Source organism: Gobio gobio, assembly GCF_949357685.1.
Source record: "Gobio gobio genome assembly, chromosome: 22".
NCBI lineage: Eukaryota > Metazoa > Chordata > Actinopteri > Cypriniformes > Gobionidae > Gobio > Gobio gobio.
Window position 1 is genome coordinate 27064658 of NC_137118.1, and position 27733 is coordinate 27092390.

Genomic DNA, 27733 nt, shown 5'->3' on the forward strand with positions numbered 1-27733 from the left:
TATTCCTAGGCATCCTCACGCACTAAACTTAATTTTTTTTTTTATTGTTAGCCTGCTGGAGGTACGTGATTACGTTGTGTGCAGTGATGTTAACATTTAGGCTAGCCGGTGAGAGAAAATGGTACTATCAAAGAGTCTAAAGAGGATAGTCGACAGCGAAAATAGGGCATACAAAGAAGAATGGAAAGACAACTATGCGTTTGTCCTACCTGGTTTTGTGAACGCAAAGCCGGTGTGTCTTATCTGCAACAAAGTTGTTGCTGTTTGTAAAGAATATAATATCAGACGGCGCCACGAGACGAAGCATGGCACCTTTTTTTGCTGGTTATCTTATCAATATTTTGGATAAAAAGGAAGCTGAATTTGAGTTGTTATTGTTCACGTGTTGGTGTTGAGTCCCTGCGTTATAAGCAAACGTTTCAATGGTTCACAGTTTGTCTTATCATCCCACACATTTCATGAGGGCTATTTTAGAGGCGTATCTAGCGATCCATTCCACAGTTTTGAATGTCTTTCAGAACTTTTCAAATTAAAAGCTTTCAATTCATCCCAAAATAAACACATTGCTGCAAAAACGTTCTCGTACATTTTTTGAAGGCAAAATCACTCAAGATAAATTGATGATGAGCAACTATTGTAATTGTAATCTCTCCGGTTCGTACCGCCCGTTCCAAGTGGTGCGTGAACCCGGATCTTTCCGCATGGGAGTCGTACGCTCTAACAAGGAGGCTAAAGGCTGCGACCTCTAAGCGTCAGTCACTGTTACAGTCACAGCAGTGAGATCTACCTGCACAGCTGTCACTAGCTGGCCTCCCTTATCATGACAGATCCATTTCAGCACCAGTCGCTATCAAAATAATCTGGCTGCAGGCGCAGGCTTTCAGTTCATGCCTACGGACGCTTAACTTTCATAGAAATTCATTGAAAATACACGCTTTGCTCCGCACCGCTCTGTTATGAATGCACATTTTACTTTTGGTTTAAAATTAGCGATTTGAAAAAACCCTGCCGGTGATACCGGTTTTATCGGTGTTGTCACACGTCAATTAACCGGTGGGAAAATTTCCTCACCGTCACATCCCTAATGTACACCCTTTTATGGAAAGGTGCCGCCCCGCCACAAAGAAAAAATAGTTCAGGAATGGTTTGAGGAGCACAACAACGAGTTTGAGGTGTTGACTTGGTCTCCTTATTCCCCAGATATAAATCCAATCGAGCATCTATGGGATGTGCTGAACAAACAAGGGAGGACCAACCTCGTAACTTACAGAACTTAAAGGTTCTGCTGCTAACATCTTGGTGCCAGATACCACAGCACAACTTCGGGGGTCTAATGGAGTCCATGCCTCGACGGGTCAGGGCTGTTTTGGCAGCAAAACGGGACCAACACAATCATAATGTTATGCCTGATCGGTGTATATTCCAATGTGACTTATATAACGCAATTACAGTCAAGCACACAAAACACAGGTTTAGATTTTTCAAATCCAAGGTTTATTTGCAGAGGAAATTTCCCACACTCTGGTAGTTTCAGTTTTGCTTTAAATAAATTTGTTTAGGCTTGACGTTTAATAATAAATGCCACTATAATAATTTATGTCTGTTTTATACTTTATAAAGTTTTATACTTACAATTTGCATTCCTGTTCTGAATACTGTTGAATTTAAAACGACTTGTTGTAGAGTGAGGGGAAATAAAATATATGTTTATAGTGTTTATAATGTTAGTGAACCTTTTTTTATTTAATTACCAGTAATTTACATAATTTCTGAACGGAAAAATAAAATGTGACTAATAAACCGATGTCAAGTCAAGTCACCTTTATTTATATAGCATATTGGTATATACTTTTAACAATACAGATTATTTTAAAGCAGCGTTACAGGATAACAGGAAATTAATGCAACAAAGATTGTTTTGGCTGTACAGCAGATCTAGAAGAAAGTCATTGTTAAGTAAGTTTGGCGTTGATTAATTTTCGTTGTAAAAATCATTAGTTATTAATTTTAGGGGCCATTTACACAATACTGTTTTCAACTGAAAACTTTTAATGAGTTAGAGCTGTTCATTTACAAGACAACAGCATTTTGGTGGCCCTTTGGTGGCCTTACACCAAAAACTGACATGATGCCACAAACCTTTGGAATGGAAAGAGATGAGACAATCACAGAGTGGCCAGTTTTCCACCGGCTCATTCAGAATGACTTCCTCTTCAAACGTAACCACAGTGATGTATTTGAACAAACACAGTCTCTCCAAGATCTCCTTCATAGGCTTGGACTTTGACTTCTTAGACATGGCACAGATACCCACCACGATCTGTCTCTCTGGGGGCTGCAGATAAGAACACATGCATCTCAAATTATGCTTAAAGTAGAAGATCAATTTTGGCATACCTACTAAAACTAGAAACATTAAAGGGATCTTATTCTAGAAAATGTTGCTCTATACACTTTTGAAATTAAAGTGTTCAATACAAAAATTATATAAATATACTGAAATAACTGGAATCACCACAAAAATTCAAAAATTCAACAAATCACAAATATGACCAAAAACAATATTAATAGCTGAACAATCTAGCTGTATGAAACATAACTAATTACATTATTTTAATCAATGACATTGTTTTTCAGATCAAATAGAGGAAAAAAAATCACTTGATGTTGATGGGGAAAAAAATTACACAATCATCAAAAATACAACTAAAATGAGTACTTTAGTTTAGCTCCTCCTATGAAAACATGAATTCTTTGTGGCATGGACTTTCTTAAACAGCAGATCAGCTTTTCAGGATGGTATCATTATTTTTGTGTTTCAAATATTAACATTTCTGCTCCCTTCAGGAGCCTGTCCCTAGCGGCCAGTCGATGAATTGCAGTATATGTCGCTTCCGTATGGCTTCAAGAGAAACTGCGGGAGGTTGCCGCTTGGTTCTAACATGTAACTAATGTTTAATCTCATTTTACAAACTCAATAGAATTCTGATGAGCTTAATAGAGATATTAAAGTATCCCAATGTACAATGTAGAAACCATTGCTTAATGCTTCCCTCTCTAGATCACCACCTATTTGCCTTTAGGTTTATGGTCTTTGGTTCCCTGTCAGTTGGCCTTTACTACTGATAATGTTGAAGGCAACAGTGACTATAACTTTTATCTAAATGCTCGGATTAGGATTTCCTATCAGTTCTAAGAAAGACTTTTACCTTTAAAGAATAAGAAGTTAAAGAATAACACCAACTTTAAAGGAGTCAAATTAATTATACTCAGAGGTGTAAAAAGTACTCAAAAATGTTACTCGAGTGAAAGTACAAGTATCTGGCCAGAATCATACTTGAGTAAAAGTAAAAAAGTACCATATTAAAATTGTACTTGAGTATTAAAAAAGTAAAAGTAGCTGCAAGAATGAAAACTATAGAGATTCTTGTTTAAGCTTTTAATCTCTAAAAACATGAAGTGAATGAACCACATACAAGGTTATATCCTGCTTTATAACTGTTTTTATTTCATTGTATTTAATTATCAAACTATAAGAGTACTACCTAATGCCAGTATGCAACATGCTACTCAAAGTTGTAAAACCCCGGATTTAACTTAAAGGAACACTTCACTTTTTTTGAAAATAGGCCTATTCCTAGAGCAGGGTATCTGCAGGTTTCACCAAGTCAAATTTAAGACTTTTTAAGACCTTTTCAAGACCATTATGAATTAAATTTAAGACCTATATCACACAATTAAAAAAAAAACGTACAAAAGGAAATGCAGAATCAAATTAATTTATTCAAATTGAACAAAGTATTAGTAATCTTGCACTTCCTCATAGCTCAATCCCACCAGGATTAATATACAAACACACTACCGGTCTTAAGTCTGAGAACGGTAAGATTTTTTTAATGTTTTTACATTCTGCTCACCAATGCTGCATTTATGTTATTAAAAATACAAAAAGCTGTAATATTGTGACAGTTCTGTTGTGACCGTTTTCTATGTGAATATATAGTAAAGTGTCATTTATTCCTGTGATCAAAGCTGAATTTATCATCATTACTCCGGTCTTCAGTGTCACATGATCCTTCACTAAATCACTAATCATTCTCATATGAGGATCTGATGATCAACAAACATTTATGATTATTATCAGTGTTGAACACAGTTGTGTAAAACATTTTTTTTGGATTCTTTGATGGATAAAAAAAAAGTAAAAAAAAAAAAAGATTTCTGAAGGATTATGTGACTCTAAAGTCTGGAGCAATGATGCTGAAAATTCAGCTTTGAATCACAGAAATAAATTCTATTTAAGATATATATTGAAATATAGTTATTTAAATGAAAAAAATAAAAATTAAATAACATATTCACAATAATACTGTTTTTGCTGTATTTTGGATCAAATAAATGCAGCCTTGGTGAGCAGGAGACTTCTTTAAAACACATTTTAAAAATCGAACCGTTCTCAAACTTTTGCGTCGTGGAGGCATACACGGAAGTCGAGAACAAGTTGGATAAAGGTGTTATTATGATTTTTTTTTGCGGTGGTGAAATGGACTTTGTAACAACGTTTTAAGTGCCTTTTATGGATCTTGGAAGTATCAATGTACTGAATGCAAATGGAGGCCTGTCTGAAGCCTTTCTCAGCCATCAGCTTTCAACTAAAATATCTTCATTTGTGTTCCGAATATGAACGGAGGTCTTACGGGTGTCCAACGACATGAGGGTGAGTAATTAATGACAGAATTTTCATTTTTGGGTGAACTAACCCTTTAAAAACGGAAAAAAATATCAATCGGTTCACTCCGAGCAGAATCGATATTATAGCGTTTCCGTTTTTGCGTTCCTCAATAAACATTACTGTTCCGAAAACGGTTTGATTTGAAAAAATACCGGTTAATAACGTTATTTTAATTTAGCCTATACTTTAAACAAATATGTATAAATAGACTTATTTTTCACTCAATAATAATATAACGCATGGTAATTAAACTTGAATATTTATTTCATAACATTTTTAAAACCACAACAGAAATACATGCATTAATTACAAAGCATAAACAGCGGACCTGTTTTAATGGAGCGTTAGACAATCGAAAGTGGCCCTCTTATGCCTAATTCTTTTCAGAAGAGTGATAACATTCTTTGTACATAACTTTTTTTCAACACGACTGGTTTTAAAAATTGCATGAATAAAGAATAAATAAACTGGATAACCATTGCTCTTTTAATGCACCGTCAACTGCTAACTTCAAAGCAAACACTGCGCAACACGTCCTTGCATCACATAATCAAATTCAGTCAGCTAATAAAGCTCGATCATTTAATGCAATATAACATACCATTTAATACGAAGCATCAACCGTCTATAGAAAACATTGACCTGTCCTGTATTGGCAATCTGAAAGACTATAGGAAAAATGTTTGATAGATGCTAGTAACCTACTTGGATAGGCTTAAACGGAATCCATAAACTAGCCTAAATCAGTCTATTTGAGCTTAAAGTCCGTACTGCTTATTTAAACGTTCAAAAAGAATGTCCTCCAATACCTGCGCTTTCATTGTAGACCTCAGTGGGGAAAGAAATGTACTTGAGGCATGAAAATGCGCGCTCTACACTGACTTGCGTAACCGGTAGATTCATTGATGATGGTGCGCGGGCATTTCACTCACGCTTGATCCGTCAACGTCACATGCCGTACTACTCAATTCATGATTGGTCACTGCCAAATTAAAATTTTTAAAAGAACGATAAAATAACGTTATTAACCGGTTAATGGTAATTTCAAATTAACGTTTCTGTTCAGAACGATTCAAATTGATTTTGATTTCGTTTTCGTTTCTGTTCCTCTTAAACTTTCGTTCGTTTCCGGTTTTCGTTTTCGTTCCTTGAACCGGTTCAGAGCCCTGGTATGTATACACATTTTTTGTGAGATCAAAATTACTGATTTTGTGATGGTCATTTTCAGAAATGTGCATGTTTTTTTTTTTTCATAATTAGGATGCCACATTTACCATATCATTATATTAGATGCACAATAGTCACACATGGCAATAAAACAAACAAAATGCATGAATCTTGTTTGACAATAGGACAAATAAATACAACTTAAATATACAGATACAAACAGTGCTTTAAGTTTAGGTAGGCTACTGTTTGTTTTTCCCCGTTGTTGTTGTTTGATTAATACTAACGACACAGGCAGGAGGGGGGGTATAGGCTAGGCTATATTGGGTTGCTTTCACTTTAAGACCTACAGTAATGAGCCCATAGATATGGATATCTATGAATTAGCCTAGATTCGGTACACTCGCGCGAGCGCTGACACGCGGCAAACGCATGCAGAATCCGCGGCCAGTCTGACATCAGTCCGTGTGTCAGTAGCGAATGAGTTCGGGGTTTTCGTCGCTTTTTAAACTCTTTGTTTAGTGCTATCGGGCATATCAAACTTTTATTTGGTCATTATACGAGATGGCAGGTGAGAAAGATTCGCCTTTGCTATCACGATCGCGTGAACTGGAAGAACTGGAGAACTGAAGCTGAAGAATAAAATCCGTCTGATGTGTCTGTGGTACAATCCGAAAGAGACCCGCGCCAATAACATGAAAGCTGATTGGCTGCTATATAAGATGCATGTTGGTCTCTCACTAGCGAAAAAACGAACTAACAACACACACACACACACACTCTCTCTCTCTCTAAAACATCGCAGGAGCATTTCAATGAGCAATGGAGTTGCGTTACATGGACTTTAAAAAATAGAAAATTAAGACCCGTTTAAAATTATTTAAGACCTAGAAGTCAATACTTCAGCGAATTTAAGACTTTTAAGGCCTTAAAATTTTGATTTTGAATTTAAAGACATTTAAGACTTTTTAATATCCCGCGGGGACCCTGTAGAGTTAAACAGTTGAGTTTTACAGTTTTCGAATCCATTCAGCCAATCTCTGGTTCTGGCAGTAACACTTTTAGCATAGCTTATATATATTTTTCCTATTTTAAACTTGACTCTTCTGTAGTTACATTGTGTACTAAGTGAAAAATTACGATTTTCTAGGCCGATATGGCTAGGAACTATACCGGTACTCTGCGTAATAATCCATACCATGGGTGCAGGAGCCGCAATGATATTATGCAGCGCCTGAACTTCCGTAAACATAACCAACGTGACAACCTGCTTGCACAGAGGGCGTGCAGGGGACTATTTTCCCGTGCTGCGTAATATCATTGCGCCGCTGCACCCATGGTACGGGTTCCCTAATTATTACGTAGGAATGAGAGTATAGTTCCTAGCCATATCGGCCAAGAAAATCACAACTTTTCATTTTCCGTCGGTCTTGGTACACGATGTAACTACAGAAGAGTAAAGTTTTAAATAGAAAAAATATTAATATAAAATAACTATTAGATAATTTTGGAGCGAGATGCTAACGGTCTAATCAGATTCAATGATCTATGCTAAGCTATGCTAAAAGTGCTACTGCCAGACCCGGAGATTGGCTGAATGGATTAGAAAACGGAAAACTCTACTGTTTAATTCCAGGGGAGTTGGAAAATGAGCCTATTTTCAAAAAAGTGGAGTGTTCCTTTAAGCAGAAGCTGATCTCATTGGCAGAATAAACAACATTTAAATTAAACTGGGCATCAGCGCAATTCAATTGGTTTGGTAATAGCAAGGGAAAATAGAATGAAGTGATCTCCAAAAAATAAGTACTTTTTGACTGTAAATAAAATAGTAAAGTATTTTTACTTTTTTTCTTAAAAAAGTATAAGTAAAAGTAAAAGTCAGATAAATAATTGATTGTGCACATCCTCCTTCATCTGCTTTTTGTTGTTTAAGCTTCAAGCCTTACAGTACTCTTGCTCCCAAACAAACTAAATGGTTAGGAAAACATTTGAACAATTTGTATATTGCATATGGCCAAATAATCTCTTTTGCATTTATGCAAAATACTGGAGTCAAACCTGAGAAGGAGAACCCACAGCCTCATGTACAAGTAGTTCAAGTATGTGTGGGGATTATACTAATGTGAAGGAGAAAACACGCTCTAATGACGAATAATTGGAATTAATTAACACACACACATTTAACTATCAAATCTGAAGTTTCAGTGTTTGTGAATCCAGAGGATTTTTCGGGAGATCTACTTCATGTGCAAGTTACTCTGAATTTATGAACCCATTGACTGGTTTCCACAGTTTTTTTTTTTTTTAACTAAACTTTTTTAAACCAAGGCTTTGAGTTTTCTATCCTGATGCTTTGACGTCTGTGGCGAGATTGGCGAGTGAGAGACGTGGGAGGAGTGAGCGAGACCGGTGCGTGATTGAGAATGAGCGTCTCCTGTGAGGCACACCGAGGCATTTAAGGACGAGCGATACCAGTGAAGGACGAGATAGGACCAGGCCTGGACTTTACGTTTTGTTATGCGTGTGTGCGCGGCAGTTGTCCGTGAGGGGCACAATATAGCCTACAGAGGACTGTTCTTGTCACCTAGCAACTGTGACAGCTGCTGTTGATGAGTGGCGGTAACGTTTGTAATGGACTTTTTTTGAAAGTTATATTCTACTGTGAAAACAAAACAGGGTTCACAAACTGTCTAAATATGTCCACATGTACATAATAAAGAGTATAAACTATCTATAAAATCGCATATTTTCATTTTAAAGTGTAATCCGGCATTTTATTTTTTTTAAATCCAGTCGTCACAAGCACGCAATGAATCTTGGTATAGCCTAGGTTGTGAAGGATCCACTCGTTCTATTCTTTGCTGCCCAGAAAACAAAAGACGCATTGTAGGCCGCAATAAAAGAAGCCTACGAACTGGGACAGCCTTCTTTGCGCCACTGTGACAATGGCTTCGAATGCAGCCTCCGATTGCTTTTAGCCCTATTTGGACGGTAATTGTTTCTCATGGGGTCATAAGGTATCTTCATCTTTTACAGGGGCTAGTCTGTGATTTTATTGCCGTCTAAATCCAGAATGTCAGTGTTTTTCTCCCACCACCTGCGTACAAATCCCTGGCCGAATTACCACCTGTTTTTTGACAAACAACAACATCCTGCAATTAATTAATTGCGTCTGAATCCACATCACTGAGTTTACAAGAAGAGATTAATCGTACGATAACTGTTACGCTTAGCTGTAATTTAGACTTGCTTAGCTGTAACTTGCATTTTATAGATCTTGCCCACACTTTTATTACTAAAATGCTGGAAAGTATTTACAAGAACAATATTTTATCCCCGCTCAAAAGAGAAGAAAAGCACGTAAACATTTGAAATGGCAGCTATATACATAAAAAATATAAACCAAGCACCTTTATGTTTACTTCATGTAAATAAGAGGCTATATTAACTTATTTCCGCTCATTTCCACAATTTAACTATAGAGCTGCTACCTTCTTATTATTAAACAGGATATTTAAATATAAAATTCAATAAATAGAATTTGACATTCAAATCAAATAACAAAAAGGATATTATTTTCCTATTATTAAAATAAATATGAATTTATTCTTATTATTCCAAGCATATGACATTTTATTTACAGCAGACAATCATGTGACTGACCACATGAGCATTGAGTTCAGAACAGGGCTATTGTTTCAATTGACTCTCTTGTTGGGGCCATATTTTCTTTCAATCCTTCTCATATTATTAGTCCAGCAGCTTGTTAAGGCCTGTAAGCACTCTCCTTTAACTGTAGACTAATTAGCATTTTGTAGACTTGTGCCAGTATTGGTTTTAGTATCTTTTCTTGCAACCAGAGAATTTCTTCTCTACTTAATCTGGAAAACAATACTTTCCATTAATCATCCAGTGGGCCAAGAATCTGAAGACACATTTAGTGCCCTTAGGGCAAGCAAGGCAAAAGGCTTTAGGATCTCACATACCGAATCATATTCTGCATCATCATCTTGTTCTTCATCCTCTTCTTCCACGTTTTCGTACAGGCAATCATAACCAAGCACTCTGCCTGGATCGAGCAGTTCATCTCCCTCTCCGTCATCAGCTCCCACAAAGAAGCGAGGGTGATCTAAGTCCTCGTGCACAGACATGTTCACTAAAGACAGCTGTCAGTCTCTCACAGCAGAGGGTTAAATGAAGGTCCAGCCTCACAGCCCTCGTCCTGCTCCTCACAGCCACTCATCTTCACCGTCTCGCTTTAACAAAGCACAAAAAAAATGCATTTTCATGGTCAGTTTTTAAATGTTTCTCAAAGGCCACGTAAACACTGTAAAGTTAGACTACCTGCATTTTTTGGGAGTTAATTTGGTTGTCACTCCCGTAAATGACTGAACTGTGTGTACAGAAAAATATTTTAAAAAATACTGTGAAATTCTTACAATTTAAAGTGCCCATAATATGCTATTTTCAAGCCGCCTAATTTTGTTTTGGAGGTCTCATTTGGAGGTTGTATATTCTCATAATATACATTACACATCACCACAGTGTTCAATGATTCTCAAACGGCTCGATGGATGAATCAGTCTCTCTAAATCCCTCCTTTCCGCGAGCCTACTTTGCTTTGATTGGCCAGACGGCCCAGTCTGTTGTGATTGGTCTACCGTGTACAGCGCACGTCGGAAGCTAAACACTCATTACCATAACTGTACGATTGAACACACTATAAAGACAGTAAAGATGATGCAAATCCCTTGTTGAACTCAGAGATTTGAGAAGCAGTCGTCAGTAAAATCCCACGTTGAAGGACGGGAACAACTTAATGCACAACATGGGCGGGCATTATGCAAATATATTTTCTAGTGACGTAGAACCGCCACGCAGTGAGATTCGAAAATATATTTTCTAGTGACGTAGAACCGCCACGCAGTGAGATTCGAATTACAAACATTTAGGCGGTTCAGAGTCGATTCTTTCTTTTGGGAGACAATAACTTTATTAATTGTGCACTTTAGGCTTTACAACTTTGCAGAACGTTTACATTCACAAACAGCTACATTACACACTGCATGAAAGGGAATATTTGAAAAACCATAATAGGGGCACTTTAAAATAACTGATTTCTGTATGAATATTTTAGTTTAGTTTAATTTTCACAATACTCATACTTTTGGCTATGTATTATATTTAGTTATTAAAGGGGTACTTCAGCGCTGGGAAGATGAATGTGTATTTAAACTGTGTCATTTATGTAGTAGAAATGTGAAATTATTTTTGAATTTGGTGCCTTCTAGACTGAGAAAAGACAGAAAATGTATTTTTGTCTCATGTGGATGAAAGACAAACAACTCCCGGAATGCACTTGCTTCGCTGCCCAACGAGGCCACTCCCAAAGCCACAGGTTATCACTTGCCCACCATGACACCGCCCCCACCGTCGTTTTGATTTTCATAGTAATAAAATACTTTTTTATATTTTTATTCTTAAAATGTTATTATGTGTCTTATATTTATATGTGTGGATGGTAAAACTTTATTTACCCCATTTTAGGGTTCAACTAGTTGCTTATTAGCATATTATGCATATCACTACACTAGGATATTGTCTGTTTATTAGTACTAGTTTCAGCCCGACGCAGTTATAATTTTCACGTCCTGCGCTATGTTGTTTAAATAGCAAATGCACTAGCGCCCATCTGTTCGCCCATGGGCTGAAATGAGGTGTTCAGGCACATTGTTGGCGTGTTGCTATTTTAAGGCAACTGAAAACGACTGCGCCATTGACCAACAAAAACCTGGTCTAAAGTAAATTTTTTTGTTATTTAAAGGGCGTGTTAGTAATGTGTTCCTATAGGCGGGTGCACAACGCGGGTGCACAACGCGTGTACCCCTTACGAAAATGAACCATGGTTTTACTACAAATAATACCAAAAAACCATGGTTATTGTAGTTAAACCATGGTAACCACAAATTAACCATGGTTTTGCTACTCTAACCATAGTTTACCATGGTATTTGTGGTAAAACTCTGGTTATATAAATGGTAATCAATTAGCCAAAAAAACATGGTTACTACACTTTTACTATAATAAAACCATGGTTATTTTTCGTAAGGGACACTCTGCTTATTACACACACAGGGATGCGCAGCAGCACACAAACATGCCAAATATTAAAAATAAAAGGATTACAATGTAAAAGATTATTATTGTGTACATAAAGATAAAAATGCCAACATGTCATAATAGATAGTCATTGCATGTATCCGAATTACCTATTTGCAGTAATGACGAATGAAATTGGCAACTTATTTAACCAATCGTTGCAATACACCCATGTATTTAAACTGACTCGTCAGGTTGAGGGTTGGGAGATGAGACTCTAGGCTTGCTACTAGGGATGGGCATGATTAATCGACGATCGATAATTGATCGTTAAGAATTTAGTCGATCACGTTAATTTTTTATCGATTAATCTAATGCATTTTTTTTTTTATTTAATGCAGGTTGTTCCGTAGTGTGAGTCTTGAAGCAATTACATTTATTTCACTGTGTGGTGAAGTTCATCACTGCAAACATTGCGATACCGTGTACAAGTACAACACGGCCACGACTCAAATGATGTACCACTTAAACAAAGTGCATCCGTCCCTGGTTAAAGGAACACTCCACTTTTTTTGAAAATAGGCTCATTTTACAAGTCCCCTAGAGTTAAATAGTTGAGTTTTACCGTTTTTGAATCCATTCAGCCGATCTTTGTATCTGGCGGTAGCACTTTTAGCATACATCATTGATTCTGATCAGTCCATTAGCATCTCATTCAAAAAATGACCAAAGACACTTTCAATATTTTTCCTATTTAAAATGTGACTCTTCTACAGTTACACCGTGTGCTAAGACCAACTGAAAAAGGAAAGTTGCGATTTTCTACACCTTTATGGCTAGGAACTACTTTCTCATTCCTGCGTAATAGTCGCGGATCTTCGTGGCCGTACCAGTTCATTTACAGAAAGCCTGCCAGTTTTGAGTTACATGTTGACAAAACCTGTCAGATCTAAGTATTATTATGTTTTTTGTTTAAGTTATTGTTTAACATGATTCTTTTTCATTATTATTATTTTGGAACAAATGAGGTCTCTGTTTAAGAACACCGGCTCGCAGCTGCAGATTCCGTTGCTTTAGAGCACCGCATATGCACACGCATATATGTTCGGTTTGCCTAACTGAACGTAGTTTAACTGTCTGCCACAAGTTGATCTTGTAATAAAGGTCTCATCGAGGAAAAACACGCTGTATTTTTGTATTCATTGCATTTTTGAATAATAAAAGTTAAATAATTAATTTTATTATAAAAATATTCATGATTAATCGATAGTCGATCGTTAATTCTCCCGACGATCGACTAAGAAAATTTAATCGAATGCCCATCCCTACTTGCTACGATAGTCGGTGTTGCCGGTGTTCAGACTCAACACCGGATACATCACTTGCCCACCGTGGCACCGCCCTGACCGTCGTTTTAATTTTTTTATAGTAATAAAATTATTTAGTTCAGTTAGAGAACAGACAATACAAATAAAAACTGAACGCGTCTGCTTAATAAAGCATGATCCGACCGACTGTGAGTCTCGGCAGGAGTCATTCATCAGATTTCATTCATCACAAGAGTGAAAGGAGCTGACTGAGTTTCAAAGCGAAACGTTAAAGCGTAAAAGCCTATTTAAGGGAGTTTGTGATTTGTTTTGTTGTTGTGTTTTTCATTAAAAATAATAGGCTACTGAACCCACAATTCAAGCAACCTGCCACCGAATTGGCGCTAATTCAAAACCGAAAGTAAAATGCGCATGGCCACACAGAGCACGCATGCCTTTTTTTCACTTTCCTCCATGCTTTCCTCTGGCTCCGCTGACTGCGCACGCCTCGTCCGCTTGGCACTCTGTGATGACGTAATTTTTGCTGCGCGCACCCTCGCGCTCGTGCGGACGCGTACCCACTACTTTTCTTTTTTAAAACCTCAAGTTCAATTTTACAGTGAAGCATTGCTGCCACATACATATTTTTTCCACTCAATTATGTCGTAATAACGAGATCTTATGTCATTTTAACGACATCTTTTGTAGTAAAAATGTTTGAAAAGCAGAAGCAAGCTCCGTAAAATAGGCTCTTCCGCTGCCTGCATCAGTGGCAGTGCCCATAGCACGAAATTGTTGTAATGTATTTATGTAGCCTACAGTTCTTAACAGCCATGGGTAGCAGGTGCCATGGACCGCTCATGATTAGCGTAATGACGGACCCCGGTGCAGCCACAAATATCATAACTATCTATAGGCCTACTGTAATTAAGACATTCAAGAAATGTATTAAAAAGAAAGCCGCTTTCAACCTTACTCAAAGGCTGCGGAAACATGGCCAGTGGGTTCGTTACGCACGTAAATCCATTCCTGGCGTTCGTATTTTGCTTCTTATGTATTAAATATACAGGCAATTAGTTTATGAAACCTTGATCAAAATTAAAATACAATTTATAGAAAACGAAATTCACTTTAAAGAAATGATTTCTGCAAAACAACACTCAATAAAAATCATGTCTGACCCCACTCCATGTCTCCAGACATATTGCGTGTCTTATAGCTTATCTTACACATGGTGCTCACTTTTCATCATCAACATATGAAATTAAAACAATAATATAATAGGCTAATATTTAAACATATAGCCTAACTATGAATCTAAATAGGCTACGTTTTGCATGTACATAGCCTACTCCACACCAAACGCTTCAAAAATGTATTTTGTTTATTAAATGCAAAGTTTTTAATTTCAAATTTAATTTCTGAATTCAGTTCATATTTCCAACAAATGAAATTCCGAGCCAAAATAAAGAAGTGGTAAAAAAAATTGCAAAAATATTAAAGAATTTGCGGGCGCTTTCGTCGGCATGAGTAAGATGCTATAAGGCTATAAGACGCGCAATATGTCTCAGGTGACATTTTTATTTATTTACATTAGTAAGCTAAAGGACATAGTCTTTCAAAACAAGACATGCACGAAAGAGAGAAAAAAGATTAATGTATCATGTACCCAGCACTTCTGAAAATGCACTTCTGAATGCGTCTCTGTCCCCAGCACAGTTCATACCAAACTGACGCCCATGGTCTCAATCATAGACCGATCAATGCCTGATCAGTGCTCTGACTACTGGGGCCGGTTGCATAAACCGTTAAGACTAGTCTTACAAGTTAGACATACATTTTTTTTTTTTTTTAGACTGTTCATCATTTTTTTAAATCAGTTACATAAAAACATAGACTGGCTTAATTTGATACGATAAATAAAACTGAATGCCACTTGCCTAACTACTGGTGGCTCATACTAGATCTTAAGACACTGTCTTAAGGCCTGTTCACACCGGGACGATTTTCGCGCGCGTTTATCGCCGACGTTTAACGCCTCGTGACTAAACAATGGGCGCCTATAGAGTGCCGAAGTAATGACGTCACTTTGTAGGCCAACCCGGAAGTTAGCGGCGCATGGGTTCCCTCGATCAAAAAGCCATTCATTTTCCCCATAGACTTTTGGAAAATCGCAAAAAATAAGATCTGTGTTCAACAAAGAGTAATGACCCTTACACGTTTTGTCTACCAAGATAATCTTTACAAGTTAATCCAAAACGTATACATTTTGAAGCCCAAATAAAGCCGTCAGATATAAAATGCTAACGGTAGGCTATAAACGGACTACAGCACACCATGGTCGCGGATCAACGTCATCATCAAGCTTCCTCAAACTTTATTTAAAATCACGCTCGCTCATTATGATCTGCGCTGTGTATGAACACTTATCCACTTTTTCATGAGAAATATTGCCCATTCGTTTTTTCCAAAAATGTTAGAAACTAATTTTGTTTATGCGTGCCTCTCTGAGATTTATCTTTTGTTAATGTTTTTTCAGACAATTGATTATCACTGTGATAACATTAAATGACATGAAACACAACCCAGTCTCTTTTTGTTAAATGCAAGTTTATGTATGATCAATAATACAAAACGTATAATAAGCTACACATGAAATAAAGCAAACAATTCAGTCAAACATTCAAAGTCAGTTCTAGTCGGCTAACTTACAACGGTACAGTTATATTATAGCCTAAAAATAAACAAGTAATGAAACTTATCTTTGCCCTCAGCCTAAACGATTTGCCAGGGAACAAATTATAGATCCATGAGAGCAAATATGGGCCGTTAAATCTCCACAAGACTAATTATAGCTGGAGACGCCACAAAGACATCAGAGCCAGCGGCAGACGGCAGAAGGACTAGCCGAGGAAAGTCAACTCTCGCCGGCTAAACAAGCGCTGACCGCCGCTGACTCACTGGAGCTCACAACTCCGATAACACCAGATAAAATGTTTAAATAGGCAATCTTCTTATAAATAAACCATAGATTTGAGCTTTAAACAACTACATTATCGACTGAAAAAGTCTTAAAACTAAGTTGTCACACATTAACAGTAGATTTTAACACAAAAAGACGTGTAAACACAGCCCATGTCAGCCATTTCTCAACGAGACAAACATGTGAAGAGAGTAAACTCCAAATGTTCAAGCATCCAACTTTGCGCGAATAGCGCGATTTATTCACGCCACATAAGTTCTTCATTCTTAGGCTAAAACGCGGGCTAATGAGAGATTGCCTGTTTGTCACGATGACGTCTAAAGTCCCCGCCAAAGGATGTAGTCCCTTTTAGCAACTTGTTAGCAACCATCGTTTTTAAGACACAATAAAGTCTTAAAAAATCCCAAGCAGGTTATAACTAGTGTGTTTTATGTCATAGATTAAAACGTGAAAATATATAGAGGCTTTGTTAACCACAGACCTTATTTCAGGCGATTTAGCAAAAACCCATTCAAAACACCCATAGACTTTAGGGCGAGGGAACCCATAGGGCTAAAATGCTAACTCACTTCCGCGTTTTGGCCTACAAAGTGACGTCATTACTTCGGCACTCTATGTGAGTGTTCACACCGACGCGTAAAACGGCAGGCGTAAAAGCGTCATTTAAAAAAAAAAACGCCTCGGGTTCGTTTTTTTATTTTGACGCGGCGCGTTAAAAACTGGCCGACCAATGAGATCAGCGCTTTTGTTCACGTGCCTGGAGCTGCTGAAGTGACAGTAAAACACGACTTGGTGGCGCTCAAGCACAAAATCGGTCTTGCCGAGCACACATTGATACGACGAAGAAGTAGTAAGTAGACAAAGCAGAGGATGGGCTGCTAATGCTGCTTGCCAGTTAGCAAAAAGTGTGTGAATGGTTTTGCCATAGACATAATATATCTGTGGTTTTGGCAAGCACGTAAATACTGTCTCTCCTCTTCTTCTGTGTGACAAGCGAGTGTCAGAAGCGTAAGTGCCGCAGCACCACCTTATGTACCGGGAGCGCATCTACTGAATGTGCACGTTCACTCTGCGCATCGCCAGTGGAAATCACTTGGGTGTGAACACTCAAGACGCGCCGAAAAACGTCACGAAAAACGCTGCCGATAAGCGCGTGCGATATTCGTCCCGGTGTGTACAGGCCTTTAACATAATGGCTTAGTTTATGCAACTGGCCCCAGAACTAGGGAGCTGATTGATTGAGACGCACCCATGGCCTCACAGATCGCGCATTTACAGACGAGCTGTCATTCACGGTGTGCTCACTGGCGCGTTTTCAGTTGCATTATGAAAGCCAGAGCGGTCGTGTGCATGTTACTTTCGGTTAGATTGAATTCGTGATTTAAAAGCCCCGCCGGTGATACCGGTATTGTCACACGTTGATTCACCGGTGGGAAAATTTCCTCACCGTCACATCCCTATGAGACTCTGATTGGTTTGTTGCACGTTACGCCCAAAACACACCCATGGCTCATTAAGAGACTAGGGACAACCCTTTTTGACCCTGGTGCGCCGACCATTTTCTCCGTCGTTAAGCTAGCAAAAGTGAATTCTGACACCTGCACCTGCCCTTCAGACCACACGCTTTTAGATCGTTAAATAGGGCCCGAAGATTCTGAACGTGATCGACCCAGAAACCATTGTCTGTTCTGTTCAATGGACTCACCTCTCAGATGTGTCAAAAAATCCCCAGATGAGCACAGCTTCAGAGTTAGTACCCTGCACAAAATAATAAATAAATACAATTTTAGTTATTTGTTTCTCAAGTAATTAAAAGTAATTAGGAAATTCTCTCATCATTCACTCATCCCCTTCTGTGTATTGTTTTTATTTTTTGTACAGAATACAAACAAAGATTTTATGAAAAATATTTCAGTAAGTGAATGGGGACTAAAGGCCAATTTATACTTCTGCGTCGAGTGCACGCAGAGGGTACGGCGTACCCTACGCATAGACGCGTTGGATACGCCGTACCCTACGCCGTAGCCTGACGCGCACCTCTCCAAAAATGTAACAACGCGTCAATTCTACGCGGACCGCAAGCGCTGTGATTGGTCTGCCAGAACCCTTCCCTCAGGTCAATAAATAAATAAAAAATCTGCGATAGGAGACTGTGTGTGTGTGTCCAGAAATTGGATGATAGTTCCTTACGTCTGCTATAACACACTATTTTGCAGTCCAGCGATTCTTTATGGTAGTAAATAAATACATAGATCCGCTGAATATAGTTTATTTATTTTCTCATTAAATCCAAAGATGTTAATCAGTAATTGTATATCAAGAACAGGGACACATTAGGGTATATTTCGTGAATGAAGTCTCCACAACAACAATCGCTTGCTGAGCCACCGCTAGTGAAAACAGCGGCCACGAGCTCCGCATGATTTCACAAATGCATTCCAGCGCCAGATCGCCTTATTTAACTTTACTAATCAACTAGAGATGCTTAATTTGTATTAGATACAACAACTCAAGCTGCAAGAAAAGCCGCTCTCTCACTGCTGCTGATATTCCGACATGAATGTACAGATTCTACACATCAAGCTGCTTCTTCTTCGGCTGTTGTCTTGATTACACCATCATGCCCGAGGACACTGCCTTCTAGCGTCTGCATGTGGAATTGCACATTGACGCAGACAACAGCGCAGAAGTATAAATGCTCACGACGGCGTCGGCTACGCGCGTAGCCTACGGCGTACACTACGGCGTACACTCGACGCAGAAGTATAAATGGGCCTTAAAACTTTGATGCTTAAAAGAAATATGGTTTACTTTTTTTTCAGAAGAAATAAAGTCATACACACTCGGGATGCAAAGCATGCACAGTTCACTACACACAGTTGAAAAAAGATTGGGATACACTCACAGTGCTCTCATAACCTGCCGTTGACTACATTTGTCACATCTACTCTACACTTACGCTACCATAATGCATAAAAGCAAAATGTGCTTCAGGTGTTAGGGATTTTTGGGGCTTCTTCCAAATTAAACCAGATAAAACAGCTGCTTAAATGCTGTAGACTTTCTCAGAAATAACAGAACTTTGCTCATATTTTCTTAAAAGTGATGACACTTCTCTAAAGAAACACACTGATGATTATAAACAGAATGTTTTATGCTGAAGCATATCATGCACTCGACAAGATAAGCAAATATTTGACCTTCTTCACTTGCACCCAAACAAAGTTTCACAACTAAGAGAATCAAGGTGAAGTCAGTTTTAAGGATCTTTCACGCCAGATGAAAAAGCCAAGCGAGCAGCAGATGAATGGTTCTTTTACACACCAAATGCAAATAAACATCAGGCAAATAAATATCAAGTGTAAATATGAACAGATTAGAAACAAATAGAAAGCAATATTGAAGAGGAGTCTCAATGTTTTAAGGCATATTTTAAAGAATATTTAACTCACTAATAATCAGGTTATACCAGTATTTCAGGGTACATAACATGTATACTGTAAATACACATGTCTACATATATATCATTGCACATTCTTGTTTCTTACACTTTGAGTTTACGACCAAGGTCATTCAAAGTTCCACTTTTGGAGTCATAAATTATAATGGGAAGGGGTTGAGCCTCAGTCCTGAATTTTTTAAGGTGGTACATAATAGTGCTCATACAGATTTTTTTTTTTTATGGGGGCAAGAAAGTGCCATTTATTTTTTTATAGTTCCCTTAACTTGCAGGTTGAATATGTGGTGAGGGACCAGATGGAAGCTAAAATACAGATACACGTCCTCAATGGCAACATTCTACTGTAATTCTAAGTATGAGACAGCGTTGTTACAGAACAAGGGCTAGTAAAAACCCTAAGTAGAACAACATGAAATACAATAAAAAATAATAAAATCAATAAAATATGCATGTGCACATTGAAAGAAAAGAAAAACATGTCTTATTTACCTAATAGCAAAAAATAATGCATGGAAGAGCATTGGTAAGAAGCCTCCACTATCTTTCCTGCTCTTAAAGTGATAGTTCAGCCAAAAATGAAAATGACCCCATGATTTACTCACCCTCAAGCTATCCTAGGTGTATGACTTTCTTTTTCAGACTAATATAATATCGGAGTTATATAAAAAAAATATCCTGGCTCTTCCTAGCCTTATAATGGCAGTGAAGGGAGGAACGAGGATTTTGAAGCACTTTTTCGGACTTCAAAATCAGGACCGCCATTCATTACCATTATAAAGCATGAAGAGCAATGATATTTTTTAATATAACTCCGGAAGTTGGAACCGACTTAACTTCAGTGTTGTGAGTATTTCCAAGTGAAACAAAATATTGAACAGCGGATGGGGTTTTACTAGTGCACCTCCTCTCCATCCCTCGCTCATAGCAGATTGACGGTTGGAGGGGAGTGGTTAAAGGATATTCAACCCAAGCCGCTGACTGACGGCATCAGAGAAATGATTCTCTGTTCAATAAGCACATTTGAGACCTGAACAGCACATGTTGCAACCTGTGTTTAAACTAAACTAATTTAACCACAAGACGACGCAAAAGAGAACTTGTGCATGCGCTGTGAGAAGATTTGTGTGTGCTCTAATCCGAAACGCGCACACAGAAAGCCGTAACTCAGACTCAAATATTGAATTCTCTTTCAAGTCTTGCACTTGAATTGACAAATTCACACAAAAATTGTCAACATGCCCATCTTGGTGAGTATCCTAGCAAACATAGTAGGTTATGTCTTAAGTGAATGTAAACAGTTGAGAAAGGCAAGGCATGTGTGCAGTATGTACTGGATCTGTGCATCATGTCTTAAAGTGACAGCAGCCTAATATACCTGCTCTCTGTGTTTTTAATGTTAAAGCCACAACATGTAATTTTTTTGACGCTAGAGGTCGCTTATTCAAATCAAAGGCGTAGCTTGACACCTTGATTTCGCGGAGCTTTTATTATACCTATTATATACGCTTCCGCTTTTTCCGGTCATGTGTATGTGAGATAATGCAGAGCTGTTTTATCATGTGACCCTGGACCACAAAACCAGTCATAAGTCACACAGAGTATATTTGTGGCAATAGCCAACAATACATTGTATTGGTCAAAATTATCGATTCTTCTTTTATGCCAAAAATAATTAGGATATTAAGTAAAGATCATGTTTCATTAAGATATTTTGTAAATTTAATAATAATAATAAATAATAATAAAATGTATTATTATTAGTAGTACCGGTAATATTCTGTTGCTAAGGACTTCATTTGGACAACTTTAAAGGCGATTTTCTCAATATTTTGATTTTTTTGCACCTTCAGATTTCAAATTTTCAAATAGTTGTATACAAATATTGTCCTATCCTAACAAACCATACATCAATGGAAAGCTTATTTATTCAGCTTTCAGATGATGTATAAATCTCAATATCAAAAAAATTACCCTTATGACTGGTTTTGTGGTCCATGGTCACATATTAGATACATTTGAGTGTGTTGAAAGTTATGTTATAATGCTACTTTGTGCGGTCGCTCATCAACGACGGCTAATGAGACACCTGTTGCCCACTGTAGTAAGCAATGATTAGTTTTCTGTCAATGAATGTATCCAAATAGTTGCTCACCTGACTAATAAAACACATAATATATTAAAGCGTCTTTGGTGTTTCCATGGTTTCTACATAATAAAATTGAGGGTACTGCGGGTATGATGTCATTGATAGGCGACGCACAGTCACAGTCCGTGTCTTGGTTAAAATTGCTTATTTCTCTGGAATTAAACATTCTTGGAAACATTTGGGATAATGCAAGTACACAAGGCAACAAAATATATAACAATGTTCTAGAGGTTTTTGGATATTTTAATTAAAAAATCTTACATATTGTGCCTTTAATCAAACAACAAAAGACAAGGAAATTACTCACTGCTCTTGGTTGAATAGCATTCGTAACTTTAGTTTAATAAGGAGGATTCATCTTTAATTTACAATGTCAAATATGCAACGTTATTTTTACATTTGATTACTTTATTCAGACAGTAGGCTAGTCCTTTTTCCCCTGAACTTACCGAGGCCGTGAGTAATTTGAACCGTTACACCCCTAATAGCCATAATGTTGAATAATTTAATTTGTATTTTATTTTTTTATATTATTTGTCAGCTACCTAAAAGAAATGCTAAAAACCCTGCAATCTTAGACATAAACAGAGAACTGCCATAATCCTGGGACATCTGTCACTGACAATACACAACACCACAACTCAACAGCACTGATGCCTTCAAACAGCAGGGCCAATTCAATTCACCACAAAACAAATAGCGTTAACATAATCCATACACGTGTCGAACAACAGCGCTAAAGTCAGATAAGAGAATAGAAGATATTAAACTTTGTTAAATTAGATATCTGCTGGATCAAAGTCAAATCAACACAATAGTTTAAAAGACAGTGTCATGTGACGGACAGCATGTAACAACATGACGTGCAGTGTGATTTCTGTTCAAATGCATAAGTATGGCAGTAAAAGTCATGAGGTCTCTCCTGTGCAGTTTGATGTCTCACTTCCTGCAGAAATGTTCTGTCATACACAACACATGCATGATGCTAGAGGTGATGAACAGCAAGGAATTTACATTCTTACCTGCTCTAAAAGATATCGAGGTGAAATCGAAGGCTGTGAGCTGCTATGTTAGCTATTCACACACAGAGAAACACTGAATGAGGGGAGCTAACATTAGCATACATGCTAAAAGCACCAGCAGCAAACATCATCATCCTTCAGCTAACTGGCACACAAAAGTGACCTCATTCTGGTCTTTTGCAGGCCTCTACGATTCTCCAGCAAAGATGTATTACAATCATCTGTGTAAATGTTGTCTGAATTTACTCCAGCTTAAGCTTTAAAAGTAAAAAAAAAAAAACACCAGTCGAGGCGGGAGGCGTCAAACGTGACATCACGGTGAAGGGGGAGCTACGCTGACGTTTCCCAATCAACGGCTGCTTTCAAACAGTTTTTAACCGCTTAACCTGAACTGTTTTGCCTCATTGCCTGCCCCAGTTTACAGTTCCCAAGCCCAAAACAGATATGAGTTCAGTTATGATAACCAAAAAGATAACTTAATGGATTGGAGTACAGAGGGACACCCAGCGAATGCAGCCTTCAGGACATCCAGACTGTCTGTATTCTTGTGCAGTTGAACACTTGAACTTACTGTTGTCACATTTTAACCAACGAGCCTGTATTCTTACCACATAGTTGATCATAAAATATAACAATATCATTTTGTAAGAACGGATGCCATGACTGTATTGATATTTTAAGAGAAATACTTATTAGACACAAAGCTAGCTATTGACTTACTTGTCAAATTATATTAATGACACCATGTCATTTTAATTTATTAATTTAATTTGGATGTATAGGCCTTTATTTCTATGTCCTTTATTCATTAATTTGATGATATGTACACCGATCAGACATAACATTGTGCTGATTATCTCTTCATCACGGCACCTGGTAGGGTGGGATATATTAGGCAGCAAGTGAACATTTTGTCCTCAAAGTTCTTGTTTTAGAAGCACGAAAAAATGGGCAAGCGTAAGGATTTGAGCGAGTTTGACAATGGCCAAATTGTGATGGCTAGACGACTGGGTAAGAGCATCTCCAAAACAGCAGCTCTTGTGGGGCGTTCCCAGTCGATGGTCCAAGGAAGGAACAGTGATGAACCGGCGACAGGGTCATGGGCAGTCAAGGCTCAATGATGCATGTGGGGAGCGAAGGCTGGCCCGTGTGGTCCGATCAAACACACAAGCTACTCATCTCAAATTGTTCAAGAAGTTAATGCTGGTTCTGATAGAAAGGTGTCAGAATAAACAGTGCATCGCAGTTTGGTGCGTATGGGGCTGCATAGCTGCAGACCAGTCAGGGTGTCCATGCTGACCCCTGTCCACCGCCGAAAGCGCCAACAGTGGGCATGTGAGAATCAGAACGAAACCACAGAGAAATGGAAGAAGATGGCCTGGTCTGATGAATCACGTTTTCTTTTACATCACGTGGTTGGCCGGGTGTGTGTGCATCGCTTACCTGGGGAACACATGGCACCAGGATGCATGGGAAGAAGGCAAGCTGGCGGAGGCAGTGTGATGCTTTGGACAATGTTCTGCTGGGAAACCTTGGGTCCTGCCATCCATGTGGATGTTACTTTGACACATACCTACCTAAGCATTTCCACAGACCATGTACACCCTTTCATGGAAACGGTATTCTCTGGTGGCTGTGGCCTCTTTCAGCAGGATAATGCGCCCTGCCACCATCCCTTTTGAAAAAGCCTGAATTGAATCTACCTATTGATGGGGCCACATTAATTCCATCTCACACTGTTCAAAATCTGGGTGTAACATCTGACTCACTAACATTTCAATCTCATAAAAGTTCAATTACCAAGACTGCATACCACCTGCATACCATATAATTGAAATCACTGTTTTCTCCAGAGTGGCTGTATAGCCGAATTAAATTCTGTTGCATTATTTTAACACTGTGTTTAACACTGTGAAGCTGCTTTGAAACGATCTGCATTGTAAAAAGCGCTATATAAATAAAGGGGACTTGACTTGACTTTGTTTTTTTTTCCCACAAGATGTTGGGTCTGAGAACTCACCATTAGCATTGCTCAATCCAAGGGGCGGGATAAACGGTTGTCTTTCAAATCCCTCTGCACGCAATAGGATAGCGCTACAACCAACCAGAGCAACGAAGAAGGTGAAGCAGAGCTAGTTGATAGATTAAACTTTCGCCGTATCCGCTCGCCAAACACATCTTCCTTTCTTAAGAATGACTTCAGTGCCGTTCTGTGTTCTTTTTTCAAAGAAAAGCTTAACTCCAAGTCTTCCAGAGTCGCGGCCAAAGCCGATTCGAAAGACAACTGTTTGCCAGCTTCTTTGTTTACAAGTAGCACGCGGAACCGCAGCAACTCTGCCGCCATTATGTTAAGCCCGCCCACCGACTCTATACACAATGTGACTGGCCTGACCAGAGTTTGGTTTTTCCAGCTCGCAAGCCACGGAGAGTTGCTAGACTATGGCTGCAAATTAGATTTCCTGCCGCTAGGGTGTGTCTAGATTTCTAGGCTAAAAGAGAGCTGAATAATGCATTCAAGCTCGCGGAGGAAAATGCTGGAAAGAAGAGATATGATCAGAGACTGCAGCACTTTGTTCCTGAGATAGAGTCCTGATCAGGAATCTCGGAATACAAGGGAAGCATAAATTGGCGGAGAGATTGAGTGCTGAGCCCAATATTGTTCATAGCCAGATGCCTCGCTTACCTGTGTTTTGTCTTAAAGGGTTATTTCACCCAAAAATGAAAATAATGTCATTTATTACTCACTCTCATGCCGTTCCACACCTGTAAGACCTCAAATATTATCGTCACTTTATAATATATTGAACCACTGTACTCACATGGACTGATTTAAATATGTTTTTAGTACATTAATGGATCTTGAGAGTGTAAATTGCTTTGCTCCCTATGGAGGCCTCACTGAGCCTTCAGATTTCAACAAAAATATCTTAATTTGTTTTCCGAAGATGAACGGAGGTCTTACGGGTGTGGAACGGCAAGAGGGTGAGTAATAAATTACATTATTTTCATTTTTGGGTGAACTAACCCTTTAAGAGAGTGGAACTGGACCTGTCAAAATTCTGCATAGGAATCACATTCTTCCTAATGGACAAGGGTTGAGACAGCAACAAGTTTCTGACAGTGTCCCGAGACCCAGAAAAAGGTTTCCGAGAAGAAGGAAGAAAGCTGAACAGAGTCAGAGTTCCAGAATAGGAAATGGAGGATGTAACTGTCATGCAGGAAGACATTTGTCCAAAACTTTAGTCCACTTCTGTTTGAAAACAAGTGTTAATAATACAGTGCTTCAAGATGGCTCGTTGCCCCCTCAGCTCCACCATGGTCCATCATCACTCCAGCTCCACTGGTGTAAGACTGGAAAACCCTAGCAAATGCCAGGCTGTATGATGGAGGGAAAATTACTCCCCGAGAAGACAAAGGACATTTTCTGGAAATTAGCATCTGAACTCAATCATACAGTTAGCGCCCCCATCCGAGACGACGTCACGCTGAGTGAATCATCTGAGAATGGCTTTAATGTACATGACTTTCCTTTCACCTACCTTTTCTACCAATCTCTCCTCCAGAATTCATCCAAAATCTATATGGTTTAATGTGAATTCTTACTATACAGTATTATACATGTTTGATATTGTTTGAAAAGTGCGATTAGAACAAAGTTCTCATCCCCACAGAAGTAAACCAAAAGAGAATAAAGGTTTTAAGAGTTTAGAGATATTTTGCTTATTACGTTGGGTGTGGATTCGTACCTCCTGCTGTCATACAGACATATTGGACAGTGAATAATGTAAATTCCCATTGTTAACATGTTTCCATTTGAAAGAGGTTTCTGTGTTGCTCTGGGTATTTAAGGAAATGTGGATAGTCAAGTCAAGTCAAATCCCTGGCTCCACCACAGACTTACTTTTTGGCTACATCTGCGCCCTTCACTCCTTTAGTTCAACTGGGGCCCTCCATCCCTTTCGACTCCACCTTGGTCCTTGCTCCCACCAGCTCTGCATCAGTCTTCAGATTCCTTGTTTTGCATAAGTTCAGTTCCACGTCTCGTGCGTCAGCACTACTGACCCTTTTTCTTGTTTAGTTCTCATTAGAGTTTAGATTCCCTGACCGAGCCTGAACTTGACCCGAACCGACCCGCGGACCGGGGCCGAGATATCCCGGCACTATCCTCAGGCCGGGTTGGGCCGGGTTGGGCCGGGCCCTTGATCGTTGATGTTTTTTTTAATCATTACTTTATTAGCCTAATTGGGTGGGCAGACAGCTATGCCATAATCAGAAATAATATACATTTTTAGCAAAGTAATACTACAACTAAGAAACAAATGTGTACAAAGTTGCACAAGTCAGGATTAGTCTAAAAATGCGTGTTAAACTCACAGCACACACAGTGATGAAGCGCAGCATTCAGAAACGCTCTGAGACGCCAGTCATGAGCTGCTGCCATTGCTTAACTAGTCTATTTCTTTTCTTAACTAGAAGTTAAAGAAAAGTAGACATTTCAAGCTTTCTATACACATATTTCTCATGTCTGTGAGGCAAGTAGCCTTCTGAGTTTCGTTTATTTATGAGACGCACTCCAGCTCATGTGCAATGCATGTGATTGCTCCCGCGCGACTTCATCTCACCCTTATAATCTGCTATTACTCTATTTGCTTGTTATTTATTAAATCCAAGCAATTGGCTGATGAAACATTTTTCAATTTTTCAAGCATCTCTTTTCTTTATTGTTGTAGTAATTTTATTGATTGATGTGCTACAAACAAAGGTAGGTATCACTTCACCCTGAAGTGAAAATGTATGGGAAGTGAAAGTGGTCAGAT

General features: G+C 38.4%; 1 protein-coding gene across 16 annotated transcripts in view; it reads right to left on the minus strand.

Annotated features, from left to right (window-relative positions):
* The window catches only part of ppip5k2 (diphosphoinositol pentakisphosphate kinase 2), an 83232-nt gene that overhangs the window by 48258 nt on the left and 7241 nt on the right, over positions 1-27733 (minus strand). For 13 of the 16 annotated variants that reach the window (XM_079805305.1, XM_079805304.1, XM_079805314.1 and 10 more), the window contains exons 1-4: positions 22917-23243; positions 17994-18046; positions 9886-10155; positions 2140-2335 (exon numbers count right to left, since the gene is read on the minus strand). In XM_079805305.1, the coding sequence (XP_079661431.1) occupies positions 2140-2335; positions 9886-10050 (361 nt within the window). In that variant the 5' untranslated portion in view covers positions 10051-10155; positions 17994-18046; positions 22917-23243. Of the gene's footprint in view, positions 1-2139; positions 2336-9885; positions 10156-17993; positions 18047-22916; positions 23244-27733 lie in introns of those variants that run through there. The other 3 variants (XM_079805306.1, XM_079805315.1, XM_079805301.1) reach the window with 2 other exon arrangements.